Source organism: Netta rufina (genome assembly GCF_964035555.1).
Source record: "Netta rufina genome assembly, chromosome: 5".
Taxonomy (NCBI): domain Eukaryota; kingdom Metazoa; phylum Chordata; class Aves; order Anseriformes; family Anatidae; genus Netta; species Netta rufina.
In genome coordinates this window covers 45567024-45580358 of record NC_140128.1, presented here as the reverse complement: position 1 = coordinate 45580358, position 13335 = coordinate 45567024, and the positions used below count along the sequence as shown (strand labels likewise).

General features: G+C 68.6%; 2 protein-coding genes across 2 annotated transcripts; both read right to left on the bottom strand.

Annotated features, from left to right (window-relative positions):
- Nucleotides 1–896: 896 nt before the first annotated feature.
- On the bottom strand, nucleotides 897–5456 carry CD5 (CD5 molecule). The gene is made up of 10 exons (XM_084287954.1): nucleotides 5335–5456; nucleotides 4371–4409; nucleotides 3701–3976; nucleotides 3562–3624; nucleotides 3151–3450; nucleotides 2192–2476; nucleotides 1978–2109; nucleotides 1538–1591; nucleotides 1172–1294; nucleotides 897–1065 (listed from the first exon to the last, which is right to left on the bottom strand). Exons 1-10 carry the CDS (start codon nucleotides 5384–5386, stop codon nucleotides 980–982), a joined length of 1410 nt encoding a protein of 469 aa, XP_084144080.1. The 5' UTR covers nucleotides 5387–5456; the 3' UTR covers nucleotides 897–979.
- Nucleotides 5457–8402: 2946 nt separating this feature from the next.
- On the bottom strand, nucleotides 8403–13081 carry CD6 (CD6 molecule; the record flags this gene model as incomplete). The annotated part of the gene is made up of 13 exons (XM_084287952.1): nucleotides 8403–8485; nucleotides 8568–8732; nucleotides 9038–9166; nucleotides 9280–9375; nucleotides 9454–9564; nucleotides 9642–9761; nucleotides 9846–9986; nucleotides 10115–10183; nucleotides 10272–10571; nucleotides 10662–10970; nucleotides 11082–11408; nucleotides 11486–11764; nucleotides 12958–13081. 13 exons carry the CDS (start codon nucleotides 13079–13081, stop codon nucleotides 8403–8405), a joined length of 2253 nt encoding a protein of 750 aa, XP_084144078.1.
- Between the last annotated feature and the right edge of the window lie 254 nt (nucleotides 13082–13335).

Here is a 13335-nt window from a genome sequence, read left to right as displayed (position 1 = left end):
CGTCAGCCCAGCTGGCCCCTCAGCACCATTTCTCTCTCCCCCTGTGCAATGCGTTTTCCCTCACTGGCTGCGAGGTTGCTGGTCTAAGGAGCAGCACTGGTGGTAGTAGAAGGACAAGAACAAGACATAAATACTAGAAAAACGATTTTATTACAACCACCACTGCTCGTTAAATATCTCAGATTTGGTTCCCAACATTTTTACCCTCCCTGCGCTCCTCGCGTCTGCGCTTTGCTGCGTACGTGGGCGCAAATCTCACGCTGCACCGCACAAGCACGGCCGAGCTCACATCTCTGCAGCCTTGCCCGAGGAGCAGGGGTCCTGCTGGCGAAGCACGGAGCCCTGTGCGTGCACAGCCTCCTGAGGGGTGGAGGAGCGTGGTTATCCCGGTTTCGGGGTGGAGAGGCCGGCAATCCCCCTCCGAGCTGTCATGAGCGCAGCTGCTCCGTTCTCAGTGCGCGTGCAAAGCCTGCTGCAACCCAGCTGCCTCTCAGACTCATACAAAAAGCTTGAAAAGCCCCCGCCTTGCACTTTCCCAGGCGGGAGGCCCCGGGGCAGGGTTGAGGAAGCTTTCTCGGAAGGGTGCTCGGTTAGCGGGGTGCTGCGGCACCCCAAAGCTGGGCGGGGGGTCAGAGCTGAGCACTGCTCGGCCTGGGGGAAGCTCAGCGGGCGGCGGGGGGCGCAGGCAGGTTCAGCTCCGGCTCTGGCAGGGACACGGCGAGAGGCAAGGTCTCCCCACGAGTGGCCGCGTCCCTGTGAGCAGGACGAGCTCTGCCAGGCCGTGGGGGGACACGGGGGGGGCTTCCAGCACAGGCATAGATTTGTCTTCTCCTCCGCCGGCTCTGCCCAGCTCGTGCTTTACCTTTCTCCACGTGCTGAATCCCACCTCAGTCTGCAGGGCGAGGAGGAAGGGCAGGAAGCGAGGTGGTTTGCCAACACGTGAGTAGCCGCAGCTGGGCCGCCCCTACCTCTGCCGGGGTCACAGCCTGCGGGCGGACTGCAGGTCGTAGTCGCTGTCGGAGGAGTTGTCCGGAGGGTTGGAGGATCGGGCTGCGCCTTCCAGGGCTGCGGAGGGAACCCAGCAGGGCACAGCTCCTTCCTGGGGCTCGGGAGGGGGCCGCCAGCCCCAGGCACCCCTCAGCCAGCATCACCAAACCGTCCCACACCTCACCTGCGTACGCCGACAGGTGGGAGCTCTTCTGGGGGGGCTGCGCGTAGTCGTTGTCCCCCCCCTGCACCCTCTGCCCGTCCGCCCGCGGCCTCAGGGTGACGGTGCTGTTGCGGTGGAAGGAGACTGCAAGGCAGGGCGGCTCAGGGAGGGGGCACGGTGCTCGGGGTTGTTCGAGCACCCCCCCACAAGCCAGGTGGGCCCCCTCCCGAAGGGCTGAGTAAGAGCAGGAGCCGCTCGCCGCCCGGCTGAGTCAACGCCGCCCCGGTGAGTCAACGCGGTGGCAGGAAGCGAGAGCCCCCGCACGCCGCCGTGCCCCGACCCAAAACCCCGCTCCCTGCCCGCCGCCCCCGGGCTGCTGCCGCTCACCGTTCTGGTTGAGCCCCGTGGGGCCGATCCACTGCCGCTGCTTCTTCTTGGAGACTGCATGGGAGGGAGGCGGTGAGGCCCGGCGCGTCTCCCCGGGGAGCTGCTGGCTCGCCCCGCCGCCAGCTTCTTTTCCTCCGGCTGCCGGCCCCCCGCCGGCCCCATCTGCCGCCCTGAATAATCCCCCCACCGGTAATCCCCCCGGGACCCGCCGCCCGCCTCGTGAAACGCGCCTTTGTGCACCTAATCCCCCCGCCAGCGCCACGTGGGACAGCAGAGGGACAATGGGGACAGGGGCTGTGGCACCGGCGTCCCGTGGTGGCACCCGGCTGGGGAGAGGGGGGGAGCAGCGCGCACATGGCCCCAAACCCTGGGGATCCCACGGGCATCGTGGCGGGCACTAATTGGAGGTGCTGGGGGGGATCGGGGAGCTCGCCACCTACTTTTCTTCATCAGCCACCTGTAGGCGGGAGGGCCGCAGATAAGCAGGAGGATGCCGAAGAGGAGCAGGGCCAGGCAGATGCTCGCCACCGTGCCCGCTGCTACGCCGGCGGGACGCGGCTTCGAGTCCTGGCCTGTGAGAGGACAGATGTCACCGCGCGGGGACAGCACCTGCGGGGTCTGGGGGAGCCCGGCGGGGAGCTGCTGGCCACTTACACACGACTCGGGTGCGGGAGCAGGAGCGGAGCGAGCGGGGGCTGTCCGGGCAGAGGTGCAGGTGGCGGACGTCGCAGCTGACCCCCATGGCAAGGGGCTCCCGGACCTCGGTGCTGGAGGAGAGGTTGCCGCAGCGCAGCTCCCTGCACAGCTGCCGGCCCCGCTCGTTGCGCAGCGCCCGCTGGTCGCACAGCACCTGCCAGCGGCCCTGCTGGAACACCTCGATGTCCCCCTCGCAGGGCGTGGGGCCACCCGCCAGCCTCCGCACCGCCTGCGGCTGGGAACCTGCGGGAGAAGAGACCTGGTGGCCGGGGTGCTCGCCGTGCCCGCCTCTCCCTTCCCCCTCGTGCCGCAGGCGTTGAGGGCTTGCACAAGCGGTGGCAGAGAGTTGAGGGGCTTGGAACCGTCCCCGTGGTGAGCACGGCCGTGAAACCCCCCCAGCAGCTGCTGCGCTTCATCCCGTTAAGCCCCCAGACCCCGCAGTCTGGCTTCAAAGCCCGAGCAGATGGAAGGGCTTGGAGCGAGCCAGCCGCTCGCCCCGGGGCTTGGCTCTCCCGGCCTTGGCACGAGCAAGGGGCTGCTTGGCGGGGAGCCGCGAGCTGCCTGCGAGCTTCCCCCACCACACCGCTTGCAGAAAACACAAAGGGGGCATGGCGGAGAGCGTGCCAGACCCCGATGCCTTCCTCCCTGGTGCGCATTGGGTTTCAGGGTGCTGGCTCCCCAGTTTTCCCGCTTGAAGGCTCAGAGCAGGGTCTGGGGGTGCAGTTTCCAGGAACCCAGCGTGCACGGGAGATTTCCTGTTTTGTCTTCACGCACGGAAGAGGCAGAGCGGCAGTGGGTGGAAGGGGCACCGCTGCCACCCAGGGGTGCTCCCAGCTCCCCGTGCCCACCTCCTGCGTGCCAAAAGGGAGCGGTATCCACAGCCCCCCCGCCACAGCATCCCCCAGTGCGCCTCTCACCTGAGCAGGTGAGGAAGGCGGGCGCTCTCCCACGCCTGGCCCGGGTCCTGTTGAAGCAGTCGAAGAGCTGGGGGCTCCTGCACAGCTCCAGCGCCTCCCACCTCACGAGGAGCTGGCTGGGCTGCGGGGTCGTGGGGCTGTCGATGGGGCTGCCGCAGCCAAGCTCGCTGCAGATGCGGGCACCCAGATCCACCCAATTGCCCGGGCTGCTCGCCACGGCCCCCCAGCGCCCCCGCACGTGGAGCTCCACGAAGCCTGAGCAGCCGAAGTTGCCGTCCACCAGCCGCAGCCTGGGGGGGCCTGGAGAAGGAACAGGGAGATCGCAGCCATCGCAGGCGGGATTTGGGCTCCCCAAATTCCCCAGCAGCCACGCGAAGCCCTGCCACGCCGCGCGGGCAGCGGGGCTCTCACCAGTGGGCTCCGGGCTGGTGGTCGGTGGCGTAGTAGGAGGCTTGGTGGTGGTGGGTGCTGGCTCTGAAACGAGAAGGGAGGCAACAGGTAGGGGCAGCGGGGGCACAGGGGGCCTGGGGGAGGGTTGCGTGATGCTCACCACTGCAGATAAAGGTGGCGTGGCTGCTGCAGTTAGCCGGCAGCCAGCGGCACCTGCCCATCCAAGCGCAGCGCATCGCCCGCACCCATGGCTCCCTGTTGCTGTCCACCATCAAGTTGCCGGCGGCGCTGAGGGGGCCACAGCTCAGCTGCTGGCAGATGCTGGCTGCTTCTTGCTTCTTCATGTCCCCGCACACGGGGCTCCAGCCTCTCTCCGTGTACACCTCCAGCTTCCCGGCGCAGCGGCAGCTGCCACCGGTGAGCCGCAGGAGGGGGGCTGTGGGGAGAGCAGAGCCATAAGGGGCTTTCCTCCCCTCCCCACAGCCCCCAGATGGTTTTCCAGCTGGGTCTGGCTCGGTGCTGCAGTGAGGCTCAGCACCATGGTGGCAGCTGGGGCTGCTGGCAGCATGGGGCAGGAAGGAAACGGGGCTTGCTCGGGGTGCACAGGGGAAATGGAGCCATGAAAGCCCCGGGACCCCGTACCACACACTCACAGCAGGCACCACAGCACTGCTGCTGGCCTCGTGGGACCGAGCGGGTTCTGCAGCCCCAAAGCCAGAGCTGTGGGGCCAGAGCCACCGTGATGCAGCAGGCACCGGTCCAGTCCAAAAGGCAGCGTGCTAACAAGCCCCAGGTGGTCCCGGGGAGCTGCTCCCCCCCCTCATGCTCACCTTTACGGTCCAGGGCCGCTCCTCTGTGGCTGCAGATTGCTGCAAGAGAAGGGGATGGGGTCAGCTGTACCTGCACCCCACACCCCCACCATGAGCAGCGTCCCCAGCCCGCGACCTGGCAGCAGGAGTTCAGGAGGAGGAAGGTGACGCTGGGCGCTCTGGGCAGCCCTGCCACAAGCGGGGAGGTTGGGGAGCACAGACCCCATAAACCACTGTTGTTTTTTTTCTTGGCAATAAAAGAGCATTTTCCGGCTTTCTCGGTGAATTTGCCCTCGCCCCTACTCCTCGCTATCTTTCGTTAAATACAAGCAGCCTCCTGCAGCCAGCCGCAGCGTGCTGGTGGATGGCTACTGCTGAAAAACAGACGGAGGAGCACAGCACAGCTGCTAATTGCCACTCACTGGCAATTAGCTGCTAATTGCCACTCACTGGTAGGAAGCCCAGGCCAAGGGCTGCGGGACAAGGACGGGGTGGCTGCTTGGGACTGGGGCAGCCCGCGCCCTGCTGGGGGCCGCTTTGGAAGGAGCCGGTGATCCGTGAGCTGCTGGCACCCGGCTGGGAGCCCAGCACCAAGGACACCGGGGTTTTGGGGACTGGCACCCGCTGGTGAGCGCCCTCATTTTATCTCCCAGAGCCCCAGCAGCAGCGCGGCAGCACTGTGGCCTTGTGCTCGGCCAGCCCCTTTTGCTTCTCCCTGTCCCCAGAAGTTCCCCGCAGCGCCATGTTCAGGGCGTGCGCAGGGGACCCTGGCAAGGGGGTGACCCCCAGCACAAGGCACGGGGCCGAGCCCCGCGCCCTGCCCAGCAGCGGGGTGCCACCACGGGCTCCGTGTGATCTCAGGCTTCTGGCCAGGCTGGGTTTCCCCCACCCGCTGCCCGAGGTGCCGGCGCTGGAGGGACGGTGCCGTGCACCCAGCAGGCGCCCAGCACCACCCAGACCCCACGCCCGGCCCCTCCGTACTCACCCCATGCCCCCAGCGCGAGCAGCAGGCGCAGGGCAGGCGGCCAGGCTGCCATGGGGCCGCTGGCTGCCTCCTCCTCCCCAGCGCTGGCGGCTGAGCACGGGGCACCAACGCCTCTGTACCCGGGCCGGGGAAGGGAGACGAGGGGGGGACGGGGAGGAACAGGCTGTTTTTCCTCCCTCTGTGGTTTTCTGCGTCACGTCTCGCTCGTTTGAAGTCACAGCCTGCCATCTGCCTCGCCGGCTCCTGCAGAACCAGAGAGAAACTGAGAGGCTCAACTTCATCCGCATCCCCACCCCGTCCCCTCCCGTGTCCCCGTCCCCATCCCACCCCATCCCCATCCTCGTTCCCAGCCAATCCCCATCCTATTCCCATCCCATCCCCACCCCTCCTCCAGCCATGTCTCCATCCTCACTCCCCATCCCCTACTCATCCCAACCCATCCTACCCCATCCCATCTGTGTTTCCATCCCATTCCCACCCCATCCCATCCCAACCCTGTCACCATCCCAGCAAGGGTTCCCCCGTCAGCCCCTCATCTCCTTGGTGGGGTGAATGTGCCCAGCACTGGGGGGCGAGGGGGGCCCCAGCTCTCCCTCGGGCCCCCACCCAGCTGCGGGCACTGTGTCCGAGCCAGACCTGGGGTGCTGGAGCTGGCACCCATGGGGAAGCCGGGGGCTCCTGGGTGTTTCTGAGCACCCGGAGCTGCACCCGCTGCTGGAAACCGGCTTCAACAGCAGCCAGTGGTGGCCACTAAACCCAACAGCAGGGTGCTGAGCGGGGCCGGATCCCACCCTCGCTGCAGCGGGGAGCCCTGCGGCCGCCCTCAGGAGGCACGGCTTCCTGCCACAGAGAGCTGCCCCGTGCCGGGGCTGCTGCCTCGTCCCTCCGGGTGCCTCGCCATCGCCTGTGGTCACCGCTCGGGGCGAGCACCGCCGCCGTGCCGGGGCAGGAAACGTGCAGCACCAAGCCTCACTGAGCTGCACCATGTCCCCGTGTGCCTGGAGCACCCCAACGCTGGCACCAGCCCTGCTCGTCCCTCTTGCAGGCGTCCTGGGGACACCGCGTGTCCCTGCCGGGCACGTGGGTGGCAGCTGTGACAGGCAAGGGATGGGAGAGGCGCCGATTGATTGCGCCCTAATTAATTCCCCTGAATCCAGGTCATGCGTGCTGACGAAGGCTTGCCATTGACCCAGCGGTGTTCCTGACAAACGGCCGTGCCATGGGGCCGGCGAGAGCCCCGCTGCCACCTCCTGCTCTGCCCCGTGGCCACCCCATGCCCCGCATCCCCAGGGCGCCCTGCTCCCGTGGGGCTTCCCCCACCCCAAGACCCCGCTCCAGCCCCAGCCCCAGAGTGGGGCCTCGGCTCCCCTGGGAGTTTCCTGCCTCCGAGCTGCCTCTGGGCTGAAGATGTTCCATGACTCAAGAGGAAGCTCGCTGGGGCGGCCGCAGGTTGCTGCAGAGAGCAGCTCGGGGCAGGCGGGTGATGCTCTGAGCCCCGCTCCGCGCCCTGCTCATGGCTGCGGGGTCCCCTTGGCCGGGTGGGGACCCCCAGCTCCTCCTGAGCCCGGCCAGCACCGGGTTTTCTCCCTGTCCCCATGGGCTGGAAGGGGAAGGCACGGCCGTGGTGGGAGTGGGGGCAGCCTGGCTGGCCGCTCCCCATGCATTTCTGGAGAAGGACTTGTGCGAGGAGGGCTTTGCCCCATTTTTCACCCCCTCCCATTTCCTTTAGAGTAAAGAAGGGTGAGCTCACGCTGCTCTGCGCCGCGGATCTTTCCATGGTTACCATGGGCTTTCAAAAGCCTAAGCAACGTTTTGGCTCGATGGAAAATAACAATTTCAGCAAATTCCCCCCCGACGCCATGCCGGGGATGCCCATCGCCGCCCTTGGCCATGTTCCCGCGTGCGTTCAGCCGGGTTTCACCACCTGGAAAGCCAAATGGGCTCTGCCACGCTCCGAGCCAGTCCCGGTGGCACCTGTAACCCCAGCCACCCTCACAGGGAGCCCGGGGGGGCCTCGTGCCACATCCCTGAGGGTGCCGAACCCAGCGGACGTGGGCACTGGGGTCCAGCCCTCCCCTCCTGCCGAGGAGCTGCAGCTCTCAGCATCCCCGCGAGCTGCCGGCAGCGCGAGCCAGCTCGGCACCATCCGTGTGCCGCGGCAGCTGACGGCTGTAACATCTTCCTGGAGGGGCTGGGGGAGAGCGACGGGGACGTGCTGATGCGCTCCGTGCCCGTGAGGAGCCTGCTGATGGGCAGGGAGCAGCCTGCGGGCTGCCAGCACGCCATCATCACACTACTGCTGGTGGAAGCAGCACCGCCGAGCGCCCAGCGCTGTCACACGGCTGCAGAACGTCCCCGGCCGATGGCACCTGCGTGGCTCACAAATCGCACAGCAGGCCCCTGGCCCTGCCCCAGGCACCCCACGGGTGCCGCAGCGGGTGCTGCTCCTGGCCCCGTTCTCGCCTCCCGTCTCCTCTGCCCTTTGTCTGGGGCTTTGTTGCTATTTCGGTGCTTCCTCCGTTGTTGCGGCGTGGCCCCTTTGTTCTGGGCTGCCGGAGCCGCTCGGCTCGGTAAACAGCTGAAGGATGTGGCGGGGGGCAAATTTTCCACTGCGGCAGGTCGGAGCCCCAGGCGGCGTCGGGGAGCTTGGCTTCCCCGTGAAGGAGCAGGCGGTGAGGGCGGGCATTTGGGGTACTTGGGGCCCCCACGGCGATCGCTGGGGGCTGCCTGTGGGCTGGGCTGGCCACAGTGGGTAGCACATCCCCTAAAAGGTGGCCCAGGATGGGGAGGACTGAGGGCTGGGGACCTGGCCTCGCTGCGGGGCTGCTGAGCAGCCGTCCCCATGGCCCAAGGACACGGTGACAAGCTGGGAAAAGCCTTTAATGGAAGCACGTAGCCTGGCACAGCCTGCACCGAGCATCCCCCCGGGAGCCCCTGCGCCTCTGCCCGTGCCCCAGCACGGAGGAGGCGGCTGGAGCAGTCCCAAGGAGATGTAAGCAGCGTGGTCATGAGTCCCCCGCAGCGCCCGCAGCCCCCTGCCCACCGCCCAGTGCTGCCCGTCCCCGTCCTCAGCAGCCAGAGCCCTGGATGTCATCGTAGTCGCTGCTCTCCGAGGAGTTGGGGTCCTGGGGGCAGGACGGAGCCGGCCAGCCTGCGGGGATGGAGCCCGTCAGGCAGAGCGGGGCCGTGGGGGGACGCTGGGGGCAGGAGCCCTGCCAGCACGGGGTGCTCACCGTGGTGTGGGGACGGGTACCCTGGTGGCTCGGTGCCCTGCACGTTCTCGTACCACTCCCCCGAGGAGGTGCTGGAGCTGTCTGCGGGGTCGGCGGCTGCTGGGGGCACTGGCACCTGGGGCTGGGCGAGCGCTGGGTCGGGCAGGCAGGGCACGGCCGGGGGCACTGGGGGAGGCAGGGGCACACACTGGCACCTCAATCCCTACTGCCGCCCCCACAGCACCCATGCGGCCCTTCCCAGGACCGTCCCCATCCTTGATCCCATCCTTGGGGGTCTCCCCATCCCCATTCCCATCCCTGAGGGGGGTCTCCCCATCCCCATTCCCACCCCGGGGGCTGTCCCCATCCCTGCTGCCATCCCTATCCCCTTGCAGCCCGCTGCCCCTGCTCACCAGTGCATGGCTGTAGGGTGCAGCCAGGGGCTGTGGGTGCTGCCAGCTGGGGGGGGCTGTAGGCTGGGGGCTGCGGGCAGGGCCAGTCATGCAGGGGGGGCGCGCTCTCGTTGCAGTAGGGCTCCATGGAGGAGGAAGAGGAGGAGGAGGAGGAGGACAGGCTGTTTGCCCTGCCCCACGGCCGGGAACACAGCGTCGCCGCTGGCACTGCGGGGCACGGGCCATATGTCACCGGGGGGATCGGGGCCACACCGCTCGCCCCCCCCATGGGCAGGCAGACGGGCGGTGCTGTGGGGCAGAGGGACGAGGGGCTGGCACACCTTCTGCAGGGAACGGCTCCATCCCGTCCTGGGGGGGCACCAACGGGAGCAGCTGCTCGCCCGGCTGCTGCTCACCCGGCTGCCGGCGCAGCGAGTCTGCGGGAGGGCAGGGGGGGGACCCGGTTAGCGGGGGGGGACCCGGGGAGGCAGGGGGCTGCTGTGGCAGGGGCTCACTGTAGAAGGTGGAGAGGGCCACGGGCGGCTTGCTGCTGAAGTCGTAGTGTTCGTAGTCGGAGTCGGAGGAGTCAGAGCCCTTGGCAGTGGGAAGGGTCACGGGCGAGGGGGCTGCAGGGCGAGATGGGGCTGATGGGGGCCAACGGGGGTTAACGGGGGATAACGGGGCAGGCGGTCCCCAGACCCACCTGGTTCCTTGGGGAGGCTGGGGGGCATCTCCCTGTAGTTCTTGCAGATCCCAGAGGGTGCGTCGGGGCCCTGGGTGCTGTTGCTCACCAGGACCGGCCCAGGGGGGCACACGGTGAGGGCTGCGGGGACGGAGGGGGTGCTTGGGATGCAGCTGGAGGGCATTGCCCCTCTGCAGCCTCCGCAGCCTTGGGGCTGCTCCTTACCACTCCTCTTCCTCAGCCTCAGCAGCGCGGTGGTGAAGGCCAGCAGGGTGAGCAGGAGCAGCGCCGCCAGCACCAGGCAGGGGATGAAGAGGGGCGCGTGCAGGAGGGACTGCGTGCCCTCCACCACGGAGCCCCCCTCAGCTGGGGCAGAGAACGGACACAGGCTGTGATGCCCTCAAAGCCCTCCCACCCCCCAGCTCCCCCCCAGAACCGGGGGAGGCTGTAGCCCCGTTAACACCCCTCCCCGACCCACGGTGTGGGGAACTCACTGCTGAGCACCGTGATGCCTCCCGGTGTCACTGTCACTTTTGGTGCTGGTGTCTGCAAGCCCTGGGAGCCTGCAGGAGAGAAGGGGAGAGGCTGCAGCTGCCCTGCTGGAGCGGTGAGCAGCAGGGACCCCCCCCTGCAGTGCCATGGGTCCCGTACCATTGCAGACCACACCAGCTGCACGGGACTGATGGCAAGGCGCCGACTTGTTGTAGGTCCAGCGGCAGTGCGCCAGCGAGGGCTGCCAGCTCGAGCACACGTAGAGCATCTTGGTGGGCAGCGTGTGGGGGAAGGACGGCCGCTCCAGGGGCTCCCCGCAGCCCAGCGTGTGGCACAGCACGCCTGCCTCCACCTGGTACCAGGAGTTGTCGCACACCGTGCTCCACGTCCCACGGAAAAACACCTCCACGCGCCCCGCGCAGCCGTCACGGCCCCCGGCGAGCCGCCACTCCTGGTGCTCTGCAGGGAGGGGGCACGATGGGGGGCGTCTACCCGGGGGCTGCCCCCATCCCCCGGGGCGCGTGGCCGCGGCACGGCGCGGGGACCCACCGGAGCACACCACGCCGGCGTCCTCTTTGTGGTGGCAGTCGTGCTCGCCCGTGGCCGGGCACTCCCAGAGCCGCTGCTCGTGCCCGCCGCAGCTCACCTCGTCCCGCAGGATGGGCCCGCTCCCCCTGCCGAAGGAGGCGTCGCCGCGGGCGTGCAGGGCCCAGCCGCAGCTCAGCTGCCGGCACACCACCATGGCATCGGCCAGGTCCCAGCCGTCGTCGCACACCGTGCCCCAGATGCCCGCCTGCCGCAGCTCCACGCGGCCCTCGCAGCGGCTCCGGCCGCCCGCCAGCCGCAGCGCAGGGGCAGCTGTCGGGACGGGGGAACGCTGCTGGCACCGCCAGGAGCCCCCACGTGCCGGGAGGCTGTGGAGGCAGCCACCAGCTCGTGCTGGCACCGGTGTGCCCCGGTGGCTCTTACCCGTGCAGGTGACGCGAGCCGGCCCCGCAGCGCAGCAGCCTGGCTCGGTGGCCAGGCGCAGCCAGCACGGCTCCAGCTCCCAGCCGCTGCAGTTGGTCGCGGCCACGGGGCAGCTGTCGGTGCTGTCCCATTCCCCCGGCAGGCTCGGCAGCGTGGCGTCCTCCTCGGCGTCCCCGCAGTGCAGGCGGCGGCACAGCTCCTGGGAGGCTGCGGCGTGCCAGGAGCGCCGGCACACGGGCAGCCAGCGGCCGCCCTGCAGCACCTGCACCGTGCCCTCGCAGCGCTCGCTGCCGCCAGCCAGGCGCAGCACGGCCTCGCCGGGGGGACCTGCGGACGGCACGGGTGGAGGGTGCCGGGGGGGCCCTGGTTCTGGCTGCCCCCCCTCCCCGGACACCCGCTCTCACCTGGTTCCACCGAAGCGTTCCCAGCCACGCCACTCTTTGCCCCGCTGGGGGTCCCCATTGGCTCCGCCGGGGCTGTGTGGAGGGGTCGGAGGTTTGGGGATGAGCTCTGGGAGCCCCCGGCCCTGTCCTCCCACCCCGTGTCCTCGTCCCAGCCGTGTCTCAGCTGGGCAGGAGGCGGCCAGGGCGATGCAGTTGAAAGACCACCTGGCCTCGACGTGCCCCTGTGTCCCCCACCAATGTCCCCAAATTGACCCTCAAAGCCACCGGGCTGCCCGCGCCCTGTGTGGGGACACCAGGAGAGGGTGCGGGGGTGCACACCCCGGCCCCCCAGCGCGTGCTGGGGAAGGATGCACAAAATGGCACCTAGAGGCTGCCACAAAATGGGGCCCAGGGAGGCCCGTGCAGGAATGGCTCTCGCCTTCCTAAAACCCAACCTCTGCGGCTACACATCAGCCGCCTGCTGCAGGGGGACGCGACCCAGGGGAGAGCCCCCAGCACGGCCCCCGCTGCCCGGCCAGGCCCGGCCGGGGCAGTCGGCGCTGCCTGGACGCTGCCACCGGGGTGGCTGCAGGGAGAAGGCTGCGAGGGCAAAGCTGCAGCGCGCACGGCACCGTGCACATGCTGCTGGCAAAACCTCTCCCGCCTCCGCCGGCAGCAACGGGCTGCAAGCCTGCAGCCTCAGGCCTCGCTCCTCAGCTCAGGAAGGGGAGCAGCTATTGCAGAGATGGTTTCTTACAAAAAACAAGGGCACTTTTTTTTTTTTTTTTTCGCAGCGCATCAGCCTGCGGTGGTGGTGAAGCCCGCTTTCGCCTTCGCTCAGCGATGCTCCACAGGAAGCAACACGCTCCATTCCCATGACCTGCGAAACAACAGCCTTGTGCAAAAAGCAGCTTTCCCTGCGAGCTGCTGCCCCACGGGGGACCCCAGCCCGCAGCCCCCGGACGTGGCATTGAGGGTCGGTCACAGATCGAGCAGCAGCAGGGCTGGCGGCTGCTCCTGGCAGCCATTTCAGGGCTGAAACCTCCCTGAGCCCTACAGGAGCTCAAAACCTGCTCTGAAGGCAGTGGTCGGTGGTGGGATAGGGCAGCATTTGGCTCGTGCCAATGGCGAAGCATTTCACCTACCTAACAGCAGTGGGGGGACTCAATAGGGGCCCTGGGGGTCCCCGCGGCGGGGCAGAGCAGGGGAAGCATCCTCGAGCCAAGCAGCTGAGGGGTGAGTCCCACCACTGCCACCTTGGGGGCTGCTGGGGTGTGCAGGCACCCCTAAAATCGCTGGAGAAATATTTTGGGGAGCAGCGCAGCAGCAACGCAGCCCCTTGCCAGAGCAGGTCGGGGTCCTGCCCACGCCGGCCTCTGCTCAGGGGCAGCGGGGACAGGATGGCCCGGGGAGCACCTTTGGGGTTCCCGAGCTCAACAGCCCCCAAGCAGGGATGCGGCGAGGCGAGGCGAGCCTCGGACCCTGCCACCCACCTCGCGGAGGGCGAGGAGGCCACGTCTGCAGAGCACCCTCGCTCCACGCCGCACCCGAAGCGGTGCTGGTGACACCCCCGGCACGCAGAGGAGGCTGAGGGGGGGAGGCCGGGGACGGCGCCATACCTGGTCCGGGAGCCGCGGCACAGAGAGCCGCCACGAGCAGGCACAGCACCTCCATCCTCACCGGCTGCCGGGCAGCCCCATGGCGCTGCCCCCTTCCCGCTGCCGGGGCCGTGACCCCCGTGCCGCCGCCGCTCGGCTCGCACCGTGCCCGGCCGAGGTGTGCAGGAAGCCAGCCCGGCACCCCGGGGCTGGGTGTGGGGGTGGCTCCATCCTGCCACAGCAAACCGCCGCACGCCCCGGGGGGAAGCGGCA

Coding starts and splice junctions, on each gene's coding strand:
- CD5 (XM_084287954.1), bottom strand. CDS start 5,386: ATGGCAGCCTGGCCGCCTGCCCTGCGCCTGCTGCTCGCGCTGGGGGCA. Junction 4,410..5,334: donor GCTCGCGCTGGGGGCATGGG/GTGAGTACGGAG, acceptor CTTCTCTTGCAG/CAATCTGCAGCCACAGAGGA. Junction 2,110..2,191: donor CTCCCGCACCCGAGTCGTGT/GTAAGTGGCCAG, acceptor GTCCTCTCACAG/GCCAGGACTCGAAGCCGCGT.